General features: G+C 44.6%; 1 protein-coding gene across 4 annotated transcripts in view; it reads left to right on the top strand.

The window, feature by feature from the left end:
- The window catches only part of LOC139410909 (vinexin-like), a 48,160-nt gene that overhangs the window by 14,366 nt on the left and 16,196 nt on the right, over positions 1–17,598 (top strand). For all 4 annotated transcript variants that reach the window (XM_071156567.1, XM_071156570.1, XM_071156568.1 and 1 more), the window contains exons 2-9: positions 6,902–6,979; positions 7,946–8,140; positions 8,490–8,568; positions 11,559–11,695; positions 11,922–11,985; positions 15,249–15,284; positions 15,386–15,467; positions 15,822–15,936. In XM_071156567.1, coding sequence (XP_071012668.1) covers positions 6,968–6,979; positions 7,946–8,140; positions 8,490–8,568; positions 11,559–11,695; positions 11,922–11,985; positions 15,249–15,284; positions 15,386–15,467; positions 15,822–15,936 — 720 coding nt within the window. In that variant the 5' untranslated portion in view covers positions 6,902–6,967. The remainder of the gene's footprint in view (positions 1–6,901; positions 6,980–7,945; positions 8,141–8,489; positions 8,569–11,558; positions 11,696–11,921; positions 11,986–15,248; positions 15,285–15,385; positions 15,468–15,821; positions 15,937–17,598) is intronic.

The raw sequence follows: 17,598 nt of genomic DNA, 5'->3' as shown, positions 1-17,598 counted from the left end.
CAATTTTTTTTGTCTCCTGAGGGGGAATAGGCATGGCGTGGCCACCTTCACATCTGTCTTGGTGTGTTTGGACCATGATAGTTTGTTGGTGATGTGGACACCAAGGAACTTGAAACTCTCGACCTGTTCCACTTAAGCCCGTCAATGTTAATGGGGGCCTGTTTGGCCCTCCTTTTCCTATAATCCACGATTTGCTCCTTTGTCTTGCTCACATTGAGGGAGAGGTTGTTGTCCTGGCACCACACTGCCAGGTCTCTGACCTCCTCCCTATAAGCTGTCTCATCATTGTCGGTGATCAGGTCTACGGAGCACTGTTGTTTTGTCAGCAAACTTAATAATGATGGTGTTGGAGTTGTGCTTGGCCATGCAGAGAGTGTGATAACACGGTGCTCCGGAACAACTGGTGCTCTCATGCATGCTTCAGTGTTGCTTGCCTCAAAGCGAGCATAAAAGGCATTTAGTTTGTCTGGTAGGCTCACGTCACTGGGCAGCTCGCAGCTGGGTATCCCTTTATAGTCCGTAATATTTCTCAGGCCCTGCCACAATCGATGAGCGTCAGAGCCGGTGTGGTAGGATTCAATCTTAGTCCTGTATTGACGCGTTGCCTGTTTGATGGTTTGTCTGAGGGCATAGCGGGATTTCTTATAAGCGATTAGTGTCCCACTCCTTGAAAGCGGCAGCGCTAGCCTTTAGCTCTGTGCGGATGTAGGGGAAATATATTGCATTTGTGACAAATGTCCAAGGTGAATAGAGCACTCCAAACTATATGCGACTTAATCATGGTATCCAGAGTACAAGAAATATCTCGGAAGTCAAGTTCACAGACCTTTTCTCGTTTGGGAAAACGTTTGTCCTCTGTCCTCTCCCCTCCTCGATATCCTCCTTTTGGCGTGGAAGCTTAAGTGTATCCTCCCTGACACGGAACCCAAACCGGCTGCGTGCGTGCACCATCGTGCGCTATCGTGCATACATTTATTTTGTCCCCCTACACCAAACGCGATCACGACACGCAGGTTAAAATATCAAAACAAACTCTGAACCAATGACATTAATTTGGGGACAGGTCAAAAAGCATTAAACATGTATGGCAATTTAGCTAGTTATCTTGCACTTGCTAGCTAATGTTAATTTGTCCTATTTAGCTAGCTTGCTGTTGCTAGCTAATTTGTCATGGGATATAAACATTGAGTTGTTATTTTACCTGAAATGCACAAGGTCCTCTACTCCGACAATTAATCCACACATAAAATGGTCAACCGAATCATTTCTAGTCATCTCTCCTCCTTCCAGGCTTTTTCATCTTTGAACTTATATGGTTATCGCATCTAAACTTTCCTTGTATTACCACGACAACCGGCAACAAAGTTTGTCTTTCAATCACCCACGTGGGTATAACCAATAAGGAGATGGCACGTGGGTACCTGCTTCTATAAACCAATGAGGAGATGGGAGAGGTAGGACTTTCTGCGTGATCTGTGTCAGAAATAGGAATTACTTATATTTTAGCCCATGGCGTTGCAGACGCTCGTTGGCGCGCGCGAGCAGTGTGGGTGCAATAATTTAATAACATGGATTTCTACATTTATTTTGCGACGCTCGCGCACGCGATGTTTCCAGTCTGGTCAGCATGTGAGTCCTTCAACGAAGAGTTTTGAAATTTGCCACAGCCCCTTTAAATCAGCTTTTTTTTCCCCGAAAACATTTAAAAATGATATGTTACTTATTCTGTTATCTATAACATTTCTTGCACTAGCTACATTTGTTTTTATCACTTTATACATTTATTTTGGGATTCCACCCTGTAAACACAATTTGCCTGATGATGCGCGATTGGAGAAGGATAGTCTTGTTTTTTACAATCCCATTTTTGTCCAATTTCCCTCCAATTTCCCTCTCCTCACAGATATGTATTACTCATGTACTGCATATTGCATTTAGATCAGTAAAATGGTGTCTGTTTTTATTGAATTATTCTATAGTTTACTCTTGGAGGAATCCCGTCCATGGTGTTTGCACGCTTGTAATCCGATAAGAATGTGTGGGGTGTTCAAAGTAAACATATTCCAGCAAGCAGCAAGGTTCTGGAGCAGGATTTTTCACCAGATATCACAGCTGATTTTGCCTTATTTGGCTGTGTGGCAATCTAGGAGTGGGAATGTGTTCAGCTCTGGCTGATTTCTGAGTATTTAGTCCTCCATCCTCCATTAGGGAATGAGAACGGTGGAGGCCAAATGCACAGACACAGAGAAAAGAATACGGTGGAGATACTTTTAGCTACGGTTTTTATTTTAAATGTTAATGTTGCGTTGCCAAAGATACTAAAAAGACATGCCACACTGGATTCAGACGTCAGTTCAACGTCTAGTTTTCATTTACAACTAATGTGAATTCCAACTAATGCGAATTCAACAGGAAAAAAAGTTAGGTGAACAAAAGATGAAATGCCTTTAAATTTAAGACTTTTCGCTAATCCAATCAGTTTTCCACAGTGATACAATGTTTTCACTGATTCTTTTGGTTGAGATTATGTGGAAACAATGTTGATTCAACCAGTTTTTGCTCTGGTATTTTGGCAACTAAGAAAGTATTTTCTAAACCTTCTGCTTTGGGCTGGATGTGTCAATGTGTAGGTTATATTTAGTTTTTTATTTTACCTTTATTTGACCAGGTAGGCTAGTTGAGAACAAGTTTTCATATACAACTGAGACCTGGCCAAGATAAAGCAAAGCAGTTCGACACATACAACAACACAGAGTTACACATGGAATAAACAAACATACAGTCAACAATATAGTAGGAAAAGTATATATACAGTGTATGCAAATGAGGTAAGATAAGGGAGGTAAGGCAATAAAATAGGCCATAGTGGAGAGGTAATTACAAAATAGCAATTAAACACTGGAGTGATAGATGTGCAAGTAGAGATACTGGGATGCAAAGGAGCAAAAATAAATAAATAAATACAGTATGGGAATGAGGTAGTTGGATGGGCCATTTACAGATGGGCTATGTACAGGTGCAATGATCTGTGAGCTGCTCTGTAGGCTGGTGCTTGAAGTTAGTGAGGGAGACATGAGTCTACAGCTTCAGTGATTTTTGCAGTTCGTTCCAGTCATTGGCAGCAGAGAACTGGAAGGAAAGGCGAACAAAGGAGGAATTGGCTTTGGGGGTGACTTGACCAGTGAAATATACCTGCTGGAGCGCGTGCTGCGGATGGGCGCTGCTATGGTGACCAGTGAACTGAGATAAGGTAGGGCTTTACCTAGCAAAGACTTGTAGATGACCTGGAGCCAGTGGATTTGGCGACGAGTATGAAGCGAGGGCCAGCCAACGTGAGCGTACAGGTCGCAGTGGGGGGTGGTATATATATATGCATAATCTATGAGCAGAATTACTGTTTTACCTCAAAAAGCCATGAAATCCCTAGTTTGAAAGCGATAGCTGAAACTGTGCCATGCCATTTTCCCTACATTTGCCCTCACGTGGGCCAGCTCCCTAACAATGCGAGTTCTAGCTAATGAGCTTCATCCCCTCGCATTTGAGTGACAGCTAGCAAGAGGCTTTCCCAGCAGCATCCAATGAGGTTGCAGGGCAGGCCCAACGTCTCAGTGGACACAGCAGAGAGAGCAAGAGATCAATGACGTGGTGCACATATCTGCACATATGTGACATAGTACGCAGTTTTCGGGGACCACTTTTGGTTTGTAAGTGCTACTTTCAGAACTACTGGCTAAAAAGTATGCAAAAGTACCGGAGAATATCTTTAAATGAGACTTTTCTAATAAAAGCATGCATTTTTGCAGTGCATGAGTTACTTGTGCCTATGCGGTATCCAGTGGTGGTGGGTGTGCCACAGTGGCTGTTTGACTTGATCCCTCCCTCAGAGTAGATATTGTAGTGGTGTTTGTTTGTGAACTGAGAGGATGTTTGCCTTCAACTGTTTTCTTTCCAAGTCTGTCACAAAACAGTTTGCATGTTGATGTCACGTCCTGACCTTTGTTCCTTTGTTATGTCTCTATTTTTGGTTTGGTCAGGGCGTGAGTTGGGGTGAGAATTCTGTTTTGTTCTATGTTTTGTATTTCTGTGTTTGGCCTGGTATGGTTCCCAATCAGTCTATCGTTGTCTCTGATTGAGAACCATACTTAGGTAGCCTGTTCCCACCTGTGTTTGTGGGTAGTTGTTTTCTGTGTCTTCACCTTACAGAACTGTTTCATTTCATTCACGCTCTATCTTTGTTGTTTGTTGGTTATTGCAGTGTTCAGTTTATTTATTAAAATTCGCATGGACACTTGCCACGCTGCGTTTTGGTCTGATCCTTCCTATTCCTCATCCGAGGAGCACAACGATCGTTACAGTTGATCCCACTCTTAATTGATCATGATTAGATACAGTATGTCTCTCCTGCGATAACACAATTTTTAATATTTATACATGAAAAGAAGAAACAAAAGACAGCCCTATTACTCCAGCGATTGACGTTAAGACCTGAATGGCAGCAGTGTTTGGAACAAAAAGGAGCTCAGTTGTTTGCCATTTTGGAATATTAGATTAAACAGTCCTCCTGTGTGGAATGGCTGTTTGTCTAAAATGTCAATGCATCTGAGAGATGGGATCTCGGAGTGAATGTCAAAACACAGAGCATCACAAAGAACCAGCCCTGAGGGTCATAATGACCACAGAGTTTCGAGAAACCAACATGATGTCAAACATCTATAATGCTGCCTGCCCTAAAGGCCATTGGAAGTGTGAGTATTTATGTTGAAATACCACAGATACAACAACCAGAAGGCCGGACTAGTTAACACTGTTGGAAAATTTGATATACTGGTACAGTGTCCCTCACATAAACATCATAGATAAGGATCCCCTTATTTTCCCTCTTATGTAATCTGGTTTATCCGGAAGTGAGGAGTCAGAGAGTGACATCATTGTTTGGAACCAGGAACACTGCTTGGCTCTCTCTGCTACATTGGTTCCTGTGTTGTACTACTGTTTACACACAGAGTGCATATATCTGTCTTTGAACACTGACCATAATGATTACAGTCTCTAATGTTCAGTTACATGGGCCACATGGAAAACCAATCAACCCAAATACTGTTGGACAGCTCTCAACCTTACCTGGCCAAGGCCCAAATTGGAGAATGTTCACCTTTAGAATCATGTATCAATTCTCAAGTCCCATAGTATCAATTGTAGAGGTTTTCAGGTCTTGAGTTTCCATGCCAACTCTGTTATTATGTTTTGAGCCACTGTAGAGGAGAGGTGCCTCCAACGAGAGTCCCCATCTCCTTCATGTAGAAACAGCTCTCCTAATAGGATTTTCCAAGGTGCCGGTGATTAGGACCTGACTTCAGTCTGACATAGTTCACTTTCTCTACACTGTCCATTCTCACATATCTCTTTGCTTTATGTTATGGAAGAGTTTAGGGAGACTTGTGACTCATTGTGATTGTTTTGAATGGCCTCTGCTGTGGTAACAGGGAAAGGAGGATAACACAAACTTTCCACTTTCAGAATGTGTGGACAATGGGTTTATGGAATCTCAGTCAACTCTGCTCAGGACAGTTTTGATTTATGGCAGAAAAGGTTGTTCGGCAGATGACTAATGACTTAGAGATGAAATGTTAAATCTTCCATGCAACGTTTTCTAGACAGTAATGCTATTTTCATCTGGAATGAGTTCACTCATCTTTCTGTGCTCTTCTGCCGGGAAGTGTATCAAGGTTCAGATCTCTGGGAGTGATTCTCAGCATGCATAACGAATTAACCAATAACTGTTGTGAAAGTGGAAAAGCTGTTTGTTGCTGGAAATACACTGTGCTAAAAATATTAGGAACACCTTCCTAATACTGAGTTGCACTCCCTTTTGCCCTCAGAACAGCCTAAATTCATCAGGGCATGGACTCTACAAGGTGTTGAAAGCGTTCCACAGGGATGCTGGCCCATGTTGACTTCAACGCTTCTCCCAGTTGTGTCAAGTAGGCTGGATGTCCTTTGGGTGGTGGACCATTCTCGATACACATGGGAAACTGTTGAGCGTGAAAAACCCAGCAGCATTGCAGTTCTTGACACACTCATACCTGTCACGCCTGCTCCCACTCCTCCCCCCTGGCGCTCGAGGGTGCCAGGCTCCCCAGCATTACGCACTCCTGCCACCATCAGTACGCACACCTGCCTTTCCCCGTCACGCGCATCATCAGCGTATTATTGGACTCACCTGGACTTAATCACCTGTTTATTACCTCCCCTATATTTGTCAGTTCCCCATCTCCTTCCCCCGCTGCTGCATTGATTGTCAAATGTTGTTGTTTTGCCCGGGTGCTGACGCTGTGCCTGTCTTGTTTCATGTCTGTTCCTTATTAAATGTTGACTCCCCGTATCTGCTTCTCATCTCCGGCGTCGGTCCTTACAATACCGGTACACCTGGTACATACTACCATACGCCGTTCAAAAGCACTTCAATCTTTTGTCTTGCCCATTCACATAATCCATGTCTTATTTGTCTCAAGTATTCAAAATCCTTATTTAACCTGTCTCCTTCCCTTCATCTACACTGATTGAAGTAGACTTAACAGGTGACATCAATAAGGGATCATAGCTTTCACCTGGATTCCCCTGGTTGAATGACATTCTAAGTTGCTTTCATTATTGCATCTCCTGAGCTTTTTGGTCAGTTCCTTATCGGTCTTCAATACTTTGACGTGACCCAGCTCAGAGGCATAATGCAATTGTCTCTGGATTAAGAGGGAATTGACTATGAATCTCTTTGTCTCCTTTGGGGGTGTAAGAGAATATGCTGCCGTGGTGTGATGTGATTGTTCTCTGTGTGTGAGTGAGTAAGCATGACATCAATTATTGGTCATGATCTAACCTTTTATGTGTGTTTTGTTTATCTCAGTTGGATACTTTGGCATCTGCACAAAGATTTGGACATCAGAGACTATCCAGGACCACAACAGATGACATGAAGTCTCAGGTACAGGCATTTTGGCATGCTCCCTAACTCACAAATAATTTATAATGTAAGACACACAGGAAGAGCGCTAGATCCTTAGTAGATCTGAATTCTATGAAATAATATATTCAGGCAGACTCAAAGCATTGAAGGTTTGCTAGAGAAGTTAAAAAGAAAAATATTTGCTCTGTCAGAGCCAATAATTCTTATCTTTGAAGTCTGCCTTGGCAGAGTTGGCATGAACAGCAGACAGAGGGAGGCCTTTTTAAATATGCTAAACAACAAGGAAAAACACTAACACGTACAAGGTAGAATGAAAATAACAGCTATTTATGGACGGGCTAGAATTTCCATGAAAATGCCCCAGTCCTGGCTCCACAATGGCATCTCTCTGATTTAACTAGATACAGTTTCACCCTGTGTAAGAGGCGCAGGAACTTCCCATGACCCCCAGAGTCCACACTGGAGAGCTCAAATGCCCCCCTTATGCATTCAAACACGCAGGAGTTGGATAGGATGGGTGGTTTGGGGCAGCAAGGGGGGGCGGACCCGCTACGGAAAGGAAGAGAGCAGGGAAGGGCTTTGGGAGCATCGCTAACGGTGGTGCACTTTCACTGTGGTCAACATCAGCAACCCCTTTCCAACCCCCTCGGCCTGGGCCACGCCCCCTGGTTGGAGAATACGCAGCCCAGCTGAATGGATGGTTAATGGGTTTATAATGTGCCTCTCCTATTTCAGCCCCCTGATTTAGGTCCTGAATGGGCCTTTTCTCCAGCCTCTGCAAGGAAGATGATGAAGTGGATGGAACAGCACTTCCTTCTGCTACTCTGCTTTAGTTAAATTCGAGGCCTTTTCACCAGGAGAGAGAGAGAGAGAGACAGACAGACAAATGAACATAAACATTCACAGAGAGACAGAAGGGTGAAGTGATCATCTCAACATGACATGGCTGTATTTAGATATAGTGTTCTACTGTCTCTCCTGTAGCATCGTGTGGAAGTCCGGGACCATCTGAATGGCTCTTGTATCGTCTTCTCTGATGATGGTCCCTCCTCCAATCAGCAGCATCACCTGTCCCCTCCAGACCTAACCCAGGAGGTGGTGGTCATCTTCCCGGAGCTCCCCACCCCCCCTCTCAGCCCCTTCCGTTCCACAAGACTGCCACCTGTGGAGCAAATTAAGGTAAGCAACACTCTCAAGGAGATACAACTGGTTATTGTAGCACTGCAATGATAACAGCCGTTTGTCTGAGGTTACTGGTTGGGTTAGGGTTAGAGACCACATGTCATATTCATCAGACAGCTGCTTCACCCTGTGGAATTGTCTAGTATCACAGGTTCAATGTTATGCCACTGGAATGGAATGTACTGGATAATGATAGTGGTCCTGTCTTTGTGTTGGATAATGCAATATATGCTAATGTATCCTGCACTACACACTAAGTTGTTCATTTTCCATTTGACTGCGACAATACTCAGTCAAATGCTCTCCAACTAATGCTAATATTGGACTGACTGGGTTTCCATCCTAGGTCTCCGAGGTCAATGGGAGTGGCCCTCTTACTGACCCCCTTCGTTTTGGATCATACTATGGCCCTGCTCAATCAAATGGTAAGATTAGAATTGTCTTGAAATTATAATATAGAGCATCACAGTTTGAGTTTGATTTAAATATGTATTATGTTTAACCTGCCCCCCCCCCCCCCCCCAACAGGACTTGTTAATGTGTGAAAGTTAAATATTTCAAAAAAATATTTTGGAATTTCCCGCGTTGCCTTTTCAATTTTAAAAATTGGACATGATGGGTAGATTAACAAGATGTTTAGCTTTCATTTGCTGTATTGGACTAATACAGCAAATGAAAGCTAAACATCTTGTTAATCTACCCATCATGTCCAATTTTTAAAATGTTTTACAGCGAAAACACAACATATATTTGTTAGATCACCACCAAATCCAAAACAACACACAGCCATTTTTCCCAGCCAAAGATAGTCACAAAAGCAGAAATAGAGATACAATTAATCACTAACCTTTGATTATCTTCATCAGATGGCACTCATAGGACATCATGTTACACAATACATGCACTGCCAGAAACCTGCTAAATGACCTCCAGCAGGCCACAAATGTGCATGTGTCTGCTCAAACGGTCAGAAACAGACTCCATGAGGGTGGTATGAGGGCCCGATGTCCACAGGTGGGGGTTGTGCTTTACAGCCCAACACCGTGCAGGACGTTTGGCATTTGCCAGAGAACACCAAGATTGGCAAATTCGCCACTGGCGCCCTGTGCTCTTCACAGATGAAAGCAGGTTCACACTGAGCACGTGACAGACATGACAGAGTCTGGAGACGCCGTGGAGAACGTTCTGCTGCCTGCAACATCCTCCAGCATGACTGGTTTGGCGGTGGGTCAGTCATGGTGTGGGGTGGCATTTCTTTGGGGGCCGCACAGCCCTCCATGTGCTCGCCAGAGGTAGCCTGACTGCCATTAGGTACCGAGATGAGATCCTCAGACCCCTTGTGAGACCATATGCTGGTGCGGTTGGCCCTGGGTTTCTCCTAATGCAAGACAATGCTAGACCTCATGTGGCTGGAGTGTGTCAGCAGTTCCTGCAAGAGGAAGGCATTGATGCCATGGACTGGCCCACCCGTTCCCCAGACCTGAATCCAATTGAGCACATCTGGGACATCATGTCTCGCTCCATCCACCAACGCCACGTTGCACCACAGACTGTCCAGGAGTTGGCGGATGCTTTAGTCCAGGTCTGGGAGGAGATCCCTCATGAGACCTCCGCCACCTCATCAGCAGCATGCCCAGGCGTTGTAGGGAGGTCATTCAGGCACGTGGAGGCCACACACACTACTGAGCCTCATTTTGACTTGTTTTAAGGACATTACATCAAAGTTGGATCAGCCTGCAGTGTGGTTTTCCACTTTAACTTTGAGTGTGACTCCAAATCCAGACCTCCATGGGTTGATACATTTGATTTCCATTGATAATTTCTGTGTGATTTTGTTGTCAGCACATTCAACTATGTAAAGAAACAAGTATTTAATAATAATATTTCATTCATTCAGATCTAGGATGTGTTATTTTAGTGTTCTCTATTATTTTTTGGAGCTGTGTATATATCCAATAACATTCCAACCTGAGCATTCGTTTTTGTCTACAGAGTAATGGAACGTATATCATGAGAAATGTGCCTGACCAGGAACTGGCATTCTCCCAGACCACTGACTCAAATAGCTGCCATCCGGCCCCACACACTAGAGGCTTCATTCCACGTTCTACTGACTGTTGCCATCTAGTGGAAGGCTTGGGAAGTGCGAACAGATCCATATCTTACTGGGATGTGAATAGGCGATGAGTTGAAAATCAACCAGCCCCAGAATTTCCACTTCCTGTTTGGAAGTTTGCCTGCCATATGAGTTCTGTTATACTCACAGACATAATTCAAACAGTTTTAGAAACGTCAGAGTGTTTTCTATCCAATAGTAATAATAATATGCATATATTAGCATCTGGGACAGAATAGGAGGCAGTTCACTATGGGCACGCAATTCATCCAAAGTGAAAATGCTGCCCCCTATCCCTAAAAATGTAAAGCTGCAATATGTAACTTTTTGGGCAAACCGACCAAATTCACAAAGAAATGGTTTGTTATAAATCTGTCATTCTCATTGAAAGCAAGTCTAAGAAGCGGTAGATTGGTTCTATGTGTGCTTTTTCTATGCTTCCAGTTATTAACTTATGTTTTTGAGTCGTTTACTTTCGGTATTGTACACCAGCTTCAAAATGCTGAAAATACATGTCACGATCGTTTGTGGAATTAACTGACCAAGGCGCAACATACGTAGAGTTCCACATGTTTATTCAGAATGAAACTCACAAAAAATATAAACAGCAAACGAAACGTGAAGCTAATGGCGTGCTCACAGGCAACTAACCAAAAAACAAGATCTTACAAAAACCCAGTGGGGAAAATGCTGCCTTAATATGATCCCCAATCAGAGACAACGATAGACAGCTGCCTCTGATTGGGAACCATACCAGGCCAACATAGAAATAGAAAAACTAGAGTACCCACCCTAGTCACACCCCAACCTAACCAAATTAGATAATAAAAGGTCAGGGTGTGACAATACAATATTTTTGTATATGGAAAATATAAAGTAGTACCCTCAAGGTAGACATGACTAATACTGTATGTGATGTAGTCTCTTCCCAGTGTTTAGGCCAAGTAGAGCATGGGTTGAATCTTGTGCTAAAATATTTGTTCATGTGTCAAAGCTTTATGTACCACTGAAGGACAGATCTTTTTTATAACCAGCTTCAATCAAGTCTTTACAATCATGTTATTATCACCCTAAAATAAATGATATGATGTAGGATATTAACCACACAATTAACAAAAGTGTTTCATAAATTAAATCAAACTCCATTTCACAGTGGCACTCTATGGCCACCCAGTGGCAATGATGGTGAAGGCAGCTTGAATGTTCATACTGTTACTCAGCTGAAATGTAGAAGAAGAATGAGGACAGTTTAAACTGCCTTTGATAACAGACCTGTGCTGTCCTCTCTCTCTGTAACAGGGGGTCTGTCTAATGGAGTCCAGACCAGGGGCTCTTCCACTCTGCCGCGGAGGGCTGCTACAAGGGAGGAGCGCCTTATCAAATTCTCTGGGATCGGCCCAGTGGATGAGACAGGGATGCCCATCGCCTCCAGATCAGTAAGATACACATCAGTGGAGCTCAAGAGTCACTATACACATATGGTCCTAGGGCCCAGAGTTTATCCTAAATTGGTCACTCACACAGAAAAAACACCTTGGTCTGCTCCTAGTTGTCATTTATGTGGAGCCAAAATGTTCTAATTTATGTACTCTGAAACTTCTGAGTCTACAAACTTCTATGTCTACAAACATGTTTTTGTCATTTTCCCTTTTCTCACACCAGAGTGTGAACCAGCCCAAAGACTGGTACAGGAGCATGTTCAGACAGATCCACAAGAAGCCAGAAGGTATGACCCCTCCTCCCTCGCCCCTGCTCTCACACACACCTGCCCACACAGACAATTCCTTTCTGTCAATGTCAGCCTCCAGAAAGCTGATCCAGGGTGCAGATTATTCCAAGGAGAGGAGAGAACGCTCAATGTCAGCCTCCAGAAAGCTGGTCCAGGGTGCAGATTATTCCAATGAGAGGAGAGAACGCTCAATGTCAGCCTCCAGAAAGCTGATCCAGGGTGCAGATTATTCCAAGGAGAGGAGAGAACGCTCAATGTCAGCCTCCAGAAAGCTGATCCAGGTTGCAGATTATTCCAAGGAGAGGAGAGAACGCTCAAGCCATTTTGATATCTATACCCAGTCATTCCAACTCCTCTACATATCTAACTCCATCCTACATCTTTCATACTGGTCCTCATCTCCAGTTGTATATCAGTAGTCTATTCCTTTATACCGGTCCTTATCTCCAGTTGTATATCAGTAGTCTATTCCTTTATACCAGTCCTTATCTCCAGTTGTATATCAGTAGTCTATTCATGGTTATGTGTATGCTTGGTGATACTCAGGGTGAGATGACCGGAATTTTCCAGGATGGATCTTGGTTTAAAACTGATTCTCAGGTGTCACCACTCTCCAGGCCGGTTTGTCGGGCTCCCCCGCCTCGGGCCGGTTTGTCGGGCTCCCCCGCCTCGGGCCGGTTTGTCGGGCTCCCCCGCCTCGGGCCGGTTTGTCGGGCTCCCCCGCCTCGGGCCGGTTTGTCGGGCTCCCCCGCCTCGGGCCGGTTTGTCGGGCTCCCCCGCCTCGGGCCGGTTCGTCGGGCTCCCCCGCCTCGGGCCGGTTCGTCACGCCGGGCTCCCCCGCCTCGGGCCGGTTCGTCACGCCGGGCTCCCCCGCCTCGGGCCGGTTCGTCACGCCGGGCTCCCCCGCCTCGGGCCGGTTCGTCACGCCGGGCTCCCCCGCCTCGGGCCGGTTCGTCTCGTCGGGCTCCCCCGCCTCGGGCCGGTTCGTCACGTCGGGCTCCCCCGCCTCGGGCCGGTTCGTCACGTCGGGCTCCCCCGCCTCGGGCCGGTTCGTCACGTCGGGCTCCCCCGGCCTCGGGCCGGTTCGTCACGTCGGGCTCCCCCGGCCTCGGGCCGGTTCGTCACGTCGGGCTCCCCCGCCTCGGGCCAGGTCGTCAGCTTCCCGCGCCTCGGCCCTGCTCGTCAGCTTCCCTCGGGCCGGTTCGTCAGCTTCCCCTGGCCGGTTCGTCAGCTTCCCCTGGCCGGTTCGTCAGCTTCCCCTGCTTTCCTACTTACAAAGCATGTAGAGGTCTGTAATGTTTTATCATAGGTACACTTCAACTGTGAGAGACGGAATATAAAACAAAAGTCCAGAAAATCACATTGTATGATTTTTAAGAAATTAATTTGCATTTTATTGCTTGACATAAGTATTTGATCACCTACCAACCAGTAAGAATTCCGGCTCTCACAGACCTGTTATTTTTCCTTAAGAAGCCCTCCTGTTCTCCACTCATTACCTGTATTAACTGCACCTGTTTGAACTCGTTACCTGTATAAAAGACACCTGTCCACACACTCAATCAAACAGACTCCAACCTCTCCACAATGGCCAAGACCAGAGTGCTGTGTAAGGACATCAGGGATAGAATTGTAGACCTGCACAAGGCTGGGATGGGCTACAGGACAATAGGCAAGCAGCTTGGTGAGAAGGCAACAACTGTTGGCGCAATATTAGAAAATGGAAGAAGTTCAAGATGACGGTCAATCACCCTCAGTCTGGGGCTCCATGCAAGATTTGACCTCGTGGGGCATCAATGATCATGAGGAAGGTGAGGGATCAGCCCAGAACTACACGGCAGGACCTGGTCAATGACCTGAAGAGAGTTGGGACCACAGTCTCAAAGGAAACCATTAGTAACACACTACGCCATCATGGATTAAAATCCTGCAGCGCACGCAAGGTCCCCCTGCTCAAGCCGGCACATGTCCAGGCCCGTCTGAAGTTTCCCAATGACCATCTGGATGATCCAGAGGAGGAATGGGAGAAGGTCATGTGGTCTGATGAGACAGAAATAGAGCTTTTTGGTCTAAACTCCACTCGCCGTGTTTGGAGGAAGAAGAAGGATGAGTACAACCCCAAGAACACCATCCCAACCGTGAAGCATGGAGGTGGAAATATCATTCTTTGGGGATGCTTTTCTGCAAAGGGGAAAGGATGACTGCATCGTATTGAGGGGAGGATGGATGGGGCCCATGTATTGCGAGATCTTGGCCAACAACCTCCTTCCCTCAGTAAGAGTATTGAAGATGGGTCATGGCTGGGTCTTCCAGGGCAACTAAGGAATGGCTCCGTAAGAAGCATCTCAAGGTCCTGGAGTGGCCTAGCCAGTCTCCAGACCTCTAACCAATAGAAAATCTTTGGAGGGAGCTGAAAGTCCGCATTGCCCAGCGACAGCCCCGAAACCTGAATGGTATGGAGGAGTGGGCCAAAATCCCTGCTGCAGTGTGTACAAACCTGGTCAAGAACTAAAGGAAACGTATGATCTCTGTAATTGCAAACACAGGTTTCTGTACCAAATATTAAGTTCTGCTTTTCTGATGTATCAAATACTTATGTCATGCAATAAAATGCAAATTCATTACTTAAAAATCATAGTGTGATTTTCTGGATTTTTGTTTTAGATTCCCTTCTCACAGTTGAAGTGTACCTATGATAAAAAATTACAGACCTCTACATGCTTTGTAAGTAGGAAAACCTGCAAAATTGGCAGTGTATCAAATACTTGTTCTCCCCACTGTATGTCTCTCTTTTTGGTTCTTTCTCTAGGCGTTATTTGGGGCTCCCGAGTGGCGCAGCAGTCTAAGGCACTGCATTTCAGTGGTAGAGGCGTCACTGCAGACACCCTGGTTTGAATCTAGGCTGTATCACAACCGGCTGTGATTGGGAGTCCCATAGGGCGCAGCACAATTGACCCAGCGTCGCCCAGGTTTGGCCGGTGTAGGCCGTCATTGTAAATAAGAATTTGTTCCTAACTGGCTTGCCTAGTTACATAAAGGTTAAATATATATTATTGTTTCTGTTCTGTGTTTCATGTCTGTACGCTACTCATGTTTCTTGTTTGTTCCTTATGTTATTTATTATTAAAGGTCACTCCCTGAACTTGTTTCCCGACTCCCAGCGTACATGTTACAGACCTCCTCTCAATGGGGGGAGGTCTTACTATGATTACTGTTATCTAAATCCCTGTTTCTCTTTGCTGTCTTTGCCCTTTTGATAGAAACTGACGAGGACTCTGAGCGATGGTCTGCTGAAAGTGAGTGCAGAGGAAATATCAGGTTTCATGTTCTGAACTGTAACAAATCTACTCTATTTAGATGACCAGTATTCCTAACACTCATTTCTACTGATCTTAAGGGAGCCGGGCCCTCGCTGCTGACTCAGCCAGTGGGCAGGAGACTCTGACCCATATGGACAATTATGGAGCCCTCCCTGACTGGTGAGACTGAGAGACTGATGAAGGCGACTGTGCGAGTTCATGTTCAACCTCCTTATTTAAAACAACAGTAGAATTCCTGTTGAGAATGTTAAGATGTGTTTGTTTCTACTACTGTATAACCATGACTAAGTTCACAGCACACCAGATGCATGTGATCAGTCATTGTGAAACACGAGGTACATGCAACTTGGGTGAATGGCTATATGTGTGAATTCTAACCCAGTCCAAATGCAAGGAGTTGGGGGAGAGATGAAAACAAGTGCCGGATAGACAAGTTTGGATCTGTTCCTACAGGCACTGACAATGAATCCATGATTTAAGTTGTTTGCGTGTATGTTGGGGATTGTGTTTCAGGAGTGAGCTGGGGGTTAAAGATACGCTTTCAGACCGATGGGGGCACCCTCCACAGCCCAGGAGCATATTTGACTTTGAGCCTGGACAGAGCACCACATCAGAGGTCCAGAGTCAGGTAAAGCCTCACACCCTTTTTAATTTAACATGCAGCATTACTACACACTGGAATTTAGATGGCACCTGGACATAGTGTTTCTGCTGAACGGTAGCACTGTTGCACATATTTTCTTGAAGTTAGATTCAAAATTGCTGATTGTAAAACAACTTGTTTTTCATTGAAGTTTTGAAGTTTTCAAAAGAGTTGTGGCTTAGCCTCAGAACTATGTGCTGTATTCACTAGTGTGGGGGTGGGCTGCCCTCAAGAGCTACTTGTGACAGCGTTCACCTAATCTTTTTCCTATGAGGATTAGTTTGTGTCAATACCCTGGAATGCCTCTCAGCTGAAAGCACAATGAAAATAAGACTCCAGGCGTTTTTATGTTCATTTTTAATGTATGTAATGTTGTCTCAAGCTACGACTTTTAATGATCTAATGAATTCAATCAATCAAGCATCTCACGCCAGGTATTCAGGAACTTGTTAATGCGGTCACTGGTACAATGGCACACCCACACCAGGTGTATTTCCGGTTTCCTTCTTAATTGCGAGAATTTTTTTGGAACAAGCAAAATAACATGAAGAAAGTGTTTGTTTACCATGAACTGCCGTGAACTACCGGGTGGTCAACAGTGTTAGTATTGCTGTTTGTGATGCATGTGTTCCCTTGTCTGGGCTGAAGTTTTGAATGGCTCTTGTCACCACGTCCCAGATCTGGTGCAAATTGAGCCCGGCGTCTCATAATGGGAAGAAAATAAAGCTTTGTTTCCAATCTGCCACAGAGTCCCCCACGGGGCCAGGCGTCTTGTGATACTGATTATGCCTGTTAACCTCTTGTGGTGTGTAATGCTTCACAGCGTGGAGGCTTATTGCATTTCCTCAGGAGGTCATAGCTTGGATTCCTCTAGATTAGATAAAAGTCAACTCACTGATACAGGGTCAGATATTTTTTCTGGACCCGGGTTTTTTTATTTTCTTTTTCTGAGCTTAAAGGTCCCGAAGCTACTCTGGCAAAAGGTGCTTGTTTTTATTTCATGCAGCCACAACTCAATAGTGTCGACCAAAAAAAGATGTACTTTGATTGAAACAAACCACAGGTATGCTACAGTTAACTTCTTATGGCTTACAACAACAGCCAGTGAAAGTGCAGGGTGCCAAATTAAAAACAACAGAAATCTCATAATTAAAATACCTCAAACATAGAAGTATTTTACACCATTTTAAAGAAACTTGTTGTTAATCCCACCACAGTGTCCAATTTCAAAAAGGCTTTACAGCGAAAGCACACCAAACGATTGTTAGGTCAGCACCTAGTCACAGAAAAACACAGCCATTTTTCCAGCCAAAGAGATGAGTCACAAAAAGCACAAATAGAGAAATTAATCACTAACCTTTGATCTTCATCAGATGACACTCATAGGACTTCATGCTATACAATACATGTATGTTTTGTTCGATAAAGTGCATATTTATATCAAAAAATCTCAGTTTACATTGGCGCTTCCAAAACATCCGGTGATTTTGCAGAGAGCCACATCAATTTACAGAAATAGTAATCATAAACAAGGGTTATGCACAGAATTAGATATATTCTTCTCCTTAATGCAACCGCTGTGTCAGATTTCAAAAAAACTTTACGGAAAAAGCACACCATGCAATAATCTAGGTACGGCGCTCAGAC

The sequence above is a fragment of the Oncorhynchus clarkii genome, chromosome 6 (assembly GCF_045791955.1).
Source record: "Oncorhynchus clarkii lewisi isolate Uvic-CL-2024 chromosome 6, UVic_Ocla_1.0, whole genome shotgun sequence".
Taxonomy (NCBI): Eukaryota; Metazoa; Chordata; class Actinopteri; order Salmoniformes; family Salmonidae; genus Oncorhynchus; species Oncorhynchus clarkii.
The sequence above is the reverse complement of the archived record's forward strand: the minus strand, read 5'-3'. Positions and strand labels throughout refer to the sequence as shown.